Here is a 6,362-nt window from a genome sequence, read left to right on the forward strand (position 1 = left end):
ATCTGGGAGTTGAGGACGGTCAGGTCCCGGCTCGGGGGTTGCCGGGGACGCGTGCGGCCAGTTGCTAAGGCCGTGATCGCTTCATCGGGCTCCCGGCGCTCCCGGAGCCGGGCGGTAAGGGCGCCGCCATTGCCCGGATACTCGCGCATGCGCAGTGATCACGCATGCGCGGCAGGAGCCCCAGAGCCAGGGAGAAGGCGCGCGAGGGTGAGGAAAGCCGGGATAGAGTCACGGCAGCCCCAGATAGCTTGCGCATGCGCAGGAGAGCACCAAGAAAGCCCGCGAAGCCCTAGCCTACCAGGGAAGGCTCTAGGCAGGGACTACGAGTCCCAGGAGCCTCTGCACGCCCCACGTGATGCCAGGGAGCCAATAGGACACAGGATCTCCAGGCAGGCAAGTGGATACAATTCGCGGGGTTTTGGGCAGACAGGCAGTTGGTGACCTGAGCAGCGAGGGGAAGGAGGTAGGGTGCAGGAGTCAGTGACTCCCTGCACTAGGCCAGCATTCCCCTAGGCCCCAGATAGCCCTGAGTCACAGTAGCGGTGTGTTGTAGGGACAGGCCCTAGGTTAGGGAACCTGCCCCATTATCTATTTGTTAATTAGGGAACAGCGAACCTTGCAGTCCCTACTGAGAGACTTGGGCTCAAGTCTCTGTCATTTAAGAAAGCTAGACAATCTCCAAGGAGGATCCTGGATATCGGGGAGGAGCGCGTCTGACCCTTTGCGAAGTTGTTGCTGATCCGAGCACCGGAGTGCTCGGCAGGTACTATACGTATACAAGTGCACCAACGGGCCCTTAGTATAATAGTGACTGCGCAGTCACACATATTCTTTCGCCTAGAGTGTGGGACATTGTGTGGGGTACTGGACACGGGGTGGAATCATCCGTTGAAGGGTTGGTAGAGTGTTGGCTTCCGCCGTGGGACGTAGAGTGATGGCGTCCGCCGTGGCGCGTGGAGTGTTGGGGTCCGCCGTGGCGCGTGGAGTGTTGGGGTCTGCCGAGGCGTCCGAGTGTTAGCGTCCTGCGAGACGCAGTAGTTAGTGTCGCCTATAGATAGGGACACCCGTTATTCTATGTTGCATGGTATTGTGTTATATGCTGTTCCCAGTAAATGGTATTAGTTATTATACATCACTGTGTATTGGTTATTTATATGTGTCCTGCGAGGACCAATTCCTGCTTTGCTAGGAACCATCGCAGGTGGAGGCGCTGCACCAAGTACAAGAGTAATACTAGTCTGAATACATTGCCCCAGGTTCCCCGTGGCGGAAGCTCAGCCCTCCTGTGAGCCAACAGGTGAAGCACCATACCAAGGTAACATTGTATGTCCTTCGCACCCACACTAAAATCTGCGATTGGGTGGGGGAATACCCGTTACACAGATATTATATTATTACCCCACGCGCCTTTAAAGCTGCCGTCCCACCTAGGGCCAAAATAACTCAGCGGCAGAGTTATATCCGGGGGGCTGACGCATCTCTTTACAGTGTCACACGCGGAGAAATATTGTGATAACATTTATTAAATGAGATGAGAGACGCGGTGAGAGAAACACTTGTCTGGCAAACATTCTCAGGGAGAAGCAGGAATATGTTATTCTGCATCATACAATTCTTATATTATAAAGCATTTCCATTTACTGACACAGCACAAACATATATATGTAATGGGTATACGCTCCTATATTACTTCTATACGCTCGCTCCCAGAACAGGAACTAAACACAGATTAAAGCAATCAGATATCCCCGTGTGTCCTGTCTGTGTCACACTGCAGTGGGAGGGACAGATGTGAGGGGCTGTGTGTCCTTTCTGTGTCCCCCTGCAGTGGGAGGGACAGATGTGAGGGGCTGTGTGTCCTGTGTGTATCACCCTGCAGTGTGAGGGACAGATTTGAGGGGCTGTGTGTCCTGTCTGTGTCCCCCTGCAGTGGGAGGGACAGATGTGAGGGGCTGTGTGTCCTGTCTGTGTCCCCCTGCAGTGGGAGGGACAGATGTGAGGGGCTGTGTGTCCTGTCTGTGTCTCCCTGCAGTGGGAGGTACAGATGTGAGGGGCTGTGGGTCCTGTGTCACCCTGCAGTGGGAGGTACAGATGTGAGGGGCTGTGGGTCCTGTGTCACCCTGCTGTGGGAGGGACAGATGTGAGGGGCTGTGTGTCCTGGGTCCCCCTGCAGTGGGAGGGACAGATGTGAGGGGCTGTGGGTCCTGTCTGTGTCCCCCTGCAGTGGGAGGGACAGGTGTGAGGGTCTGTGGGTCCTGTCTGTGTCCCCCTGCAGTGGGAGGGACAGATGTGAGGGGCTGTGTGTCCTGTCTGTGTCCCCCTGCAGTGGGAGGGACAGATGTGAGGGGCTGTGTGTCCTGTCTGTGTCCCCCTGCAGTGGGAGGGACAGATGTGAGAGGCTGTGGGTCCTGTCTGTGTGCCCCCGCAGTGGGAGGGACAGATGTGAGGGGCTGTGTCCTGTGTCACCCTGCAGTGGGAGGGACAGATGTGAGGGGCTGTGGGTCCTGTCTGTGTCACCCTGCAGTGGGAGGGACAGATGTGAGGGGCTGTGGGTCCTGTCTGTGTGTGCAATCACCCCACACGTCTGCCTGTGATGTCTCTCCCACTTACTCACCCTCTGTCTCTTTCTCTCTCCACAACTGCACTGATTGAGATTGGCCGTCTCTTGTCATGTGGTCTCTCTCGCCTGCAGGGGCTTCTGGGAGTTGTAGTCCTGCTTCTCTTCCGTTACAATTTTATTTACAGACGTGAACTACAAGTCCCAGAATCCCGTGTAAAACTGTGACATCATAATGATTTAACCAATCAATGCGCAGATCTGTAGTAACCACAACCCTCCCCCTCCCCCACAAGGCTGCAGCAAGGCCCCGCCCCATAGTAAGGCAATGAGAGCCAATAAGAGCCAAGGCCCGCCCCGCAGTCAGCCAATGGGATAGCTTGAGAGCCAATGAGAGCCAATGAGAGCGCACACAAACCCACAAACACAATATACACTATATCTATGGGTTCCCCTGCTGGGCCGGGATCAGTACTCCTAGCTCCTGATTCTGACCCAGCCATTACCACATACACAGAACGCAGCATGAAGAGGCTCAGTGAAGGTGGCAGTGACGGTGTGTAAGTGCCTGATCGGGTCACACAGCTGATAAAAGGACAGCCGCCCACCCTCATAGTCCAGGTATATTCCTAATCTCTGCACGGGAGACTCGGGGTATATCTGTGTACGTATTGAGTCATGCATCACTGAATTATTATTACCCCACATGTACAAACACCAGGACTTCTTATTATATCCTATGCAGGACTGACATCCTTTCCTTACTATACTGAGATAGGAAATCCCTACCCCCCTGCGCCCTGAGTCACTGATCTCCACCTCCCAGTAATGTTGTCCTGAGGAAAAACTCCTGCTGCTTAAAACCTGATTATACACAAATCTCTCTGGTGTATTTGGGCGTAACTGCTTTCTTACTGACCAGGATGCAGTTTTCAGGTCACCTGATACAGATACATTATTAGCCGCTGTATTTACATCCAGTAATATGCCTGAATCCCCCTGCACACAGAACCCGCTCTTTGCTTTTAGATCAGTCACAATATCAGCTAATCTCTGTAAGATCAGTGAGAGCCGAACCTCATACAAATCCCCTACAGCAGGGACCTTATTACCCTCTCTCTCTCTGTCCTCATTACCTCCCTCCTCAGCATCACAGAAGTCAGCATTGTCTGATTCCCGTCCCTGTAAGACAGTTAATGGATCAGTGATGTTGCTCAGCTCCTCAATGTGAAGCATCTTCCTGGACAGCTCGTCCTTCTTTATTTCCAGCTGCTGGATTAGATCAGAGACTCGGAGAGAAACCTGCTCTTCCCGCCTGGTGATCTCACTCAGGACTCGCTTCTCTAGGACTTCCAGCCGTTCCCTGATGTCCCTAATCAGGGCAGTGACTCGGGCTGTCTCCCCAGCTGCTTTTTCCTGCGCTTCTCTCCTGCGTTCCTGCAGACTCTGGGCTCTTTTCTCAGTCTCCTCTCTCACTGAGGTCAGTTTCTCCAGAACATGTCTCAGTTTCTCCTTCTTCTTCTCAGAGGCCTCATTCAGCGACTCCACCTGGTGTCCCCTGTGCTCCCCAAACACGCAGCAGGACACACAGATACAGGCAGCATCCTCAGTGCAGTAATACTTCAGGATCTCCTTGTGGACGGGACATTTCCTGGTCTTTAAGGAGGTGGTTGGCTCAGATAAGACGTGTTCCTCTGACTTGCTGTGTCTCTCTAGGTGAATATCACACAGGGAGGCGTCACAATGCAGACATGTTTTAGCAGCGGGTACAGAGGAGGTAACACAGTAAGTGCAGAAGATCACCGCCTCCTCCTGCTCCGGCTGAGTAGAAAGGAAACGCTCCGCTATGTTACACAGCTTCAGGTTCCTCTGCAGTGCAGGACGCTCCTGAAACTCTGCTCTGCATTCAGGACAGGTATAAAGCCCAGATCCCCCCTGGGAATCCCACACACCCCCAATACAGCCCTGGCAGAAGTTATGCCCACATCTCAGCGTTACAGGCTGGGTATAAGTGCTCGGGCAGATGGGGCAGGTTAGCTCCTCTCTCAGACCAGCAGACGCCATGCTTGGAAGCAGCAACAGGAAACGAAACTTACATTCTCCTCTCTCTCATATAACCAGTGGGGCGTTCCCCTTCTCAGCACACAGGGGCGGGAGTTTGTTACTCAGACTATTAACCCTGTAAGTTCCTGGCTGCAGTATACAATATGAGGAATAAGAGTAGATATAAGAATATGCAGCATGTTACCTATCTGTGCTCACATGAGGCGTTTGGTGACATGTGACAGGTGTTGCACTTCAGGGGTTAGGTAACCTTTTAAGTCAGCTGTGTGTTATACACCTCAGCATGTTCCTGCAGTACATGGGGACCCAGTTACACATAAGACGAGCATTGAGAGGAACGTATGTAATTAAATTCTATACCAGACTATATACCCGTGAGCGTATAATACCCCCGTCTGTCTCTACATGAGTCATCGGAACAGAGAATTTAGGTATTGTTACCAAAGCAGGAACAGGACCTAAGAGCCCATTACAGCGCCCACTCCTGTGGTCAAAGTATGTGTCAGGTGTAACAGGACTGGTTCAGGGACAGAACCTATTGTAGACCAAACAAGTAAGCATATTAATGGCCCCTCATTTATTGACTAGGAATATTGGATTATTAAAACACTTTATTATAAGGAATAAGTAGAATAAGTGGGGCTGAATAGGCACATATATATATACAGTAACACACTAAGCACACTGCGGATACACAGCAGGGGGCTCTCAGATATGGCGCCCGGTATAACGTACTGAATCTCGGGGGTACAGGTCCCTGGGAATAGTATGAGCGGGCGATGTGCATATCACAGAGATTGGGGTATAGGGGGTATTGGCATTATATTCCCTTTGCCCCCACTGGGTAATACATCTGTACCCCCCCTATATGCCACCTAAACTGATGGCTGCTGGTGCCGCGCCCGCAGATAATGGCGCTAATTGTAAGTAATAAGTTGCTTACGTGACGTTACAATGAAGCTGCCCCCTGTGTGTCTCACGCGGGGTTAATAAGTATTGATGCCTGTGGGTGTTTGGGCAAACCAGGACCGCCAACAGAAATTATGGGGCCCAGGACAAATGAAAGGAGCCGGACTCCCCCCCCAACCCCCCCGAACCCATAGCGCACCTACCACGGAGAAATATTTTTTAGCGCGAAACGTTTACTTATCTGTTTTTCTTATTCAAACAATGGATGAATCAGACCGCGCTGCGCAGTGATTACGCGCTGTGTAAATTAGATGCGCAGGTACAAAAGGGGTGAATATTATAGTACCCAGAACCCAAAGAAGGGCCCCCAGAACCCCACTGATCGCACGCATTGCTATATTCACAGAACTATTGCCTGATAAACACCGGCCAGGTTTGCACGCGTGTCTGTGTTAGGTATGTACAGATATCCTGTTACACGCATGTAACCACACCATGGTAACGTGAGGAACCGCTTGCTATACTGCGTACCCAATGCAAACCCAGCTGCCCCACGGAGGGTAATTAGGCTGTAGAGATTATGCATTAACATTGCAGCAATATATCTGTATATACCTAACACAGACAAGGGTGCAAACCTAGAAGGTGTTTTTGGATGCATGGTAACCTTATATTGTAGTGCAAAGGGTTAATAATTGCTACACAGGTTGCATTGTGGTTCCAGATATATGATATAGGTGTCACAGTGTCGCTGCTCTCTGTGGATCAGCAATAGGCGCACACACAGCACGCTGCTCCTCGCTTTACCAATTATGGCTACACTAGGATAACA

At 51.7% G+C, this 6,362-nt stretch overlaps 1 protein-coding gene across 1 annotated transcript; it reads right to left on the reverse strand.

Moving 5' to 3' along the window:
- Window positions 1-1,516: 1,516 nt before the first annotated feature.
- LOC142474754 (E3 ubiquitin/ISG15 ligase TRIM25-like) lies at window positions 1,517-4,652 on the reverse strand. The gene has a single exon (XM_075580972.1). The coding sequence runs from the start codon at window positions 4,619-4,621 to the stop codon at window positions 3,035-3,037; it is 1,587 nt and encodes a 528-aa protein (XP_075437087.1). The 5' UTR covers window positions 4,622-4,652; the 3' UTR covers window positions 1,517-3,034.
- Between the last annotated feature and the right edge of the window lie 1,710 nt (window positions 4,653-6,362).

Source organism: Ascaphus truei (genome assembly GCF_040206685.1).
Source record: "Ascaphus truei isolate aAscTru1 chromosome 20 unlocalized genomic scaffold, aAscTru1.hap1 SUPER_20_unloc_5, whole genome shotgun sequence".
Classification (NCBI taxonomy): domain Eukaryota; kingdom Metazoa; phylum Chordata; class Amphibia; order Anura; family Ascaphidae; genus Ascaphus; species Ascaphus truei.

Coding starts and splice junctions, on each gene's coding strand:
- LOC142474754 (XM_075580972.1), bottom strand. CDS start 4,621: ATGGCGTCTGCTGGTCTGAGAGAGGAGCTAACCTGCCCCATCTGCCCG.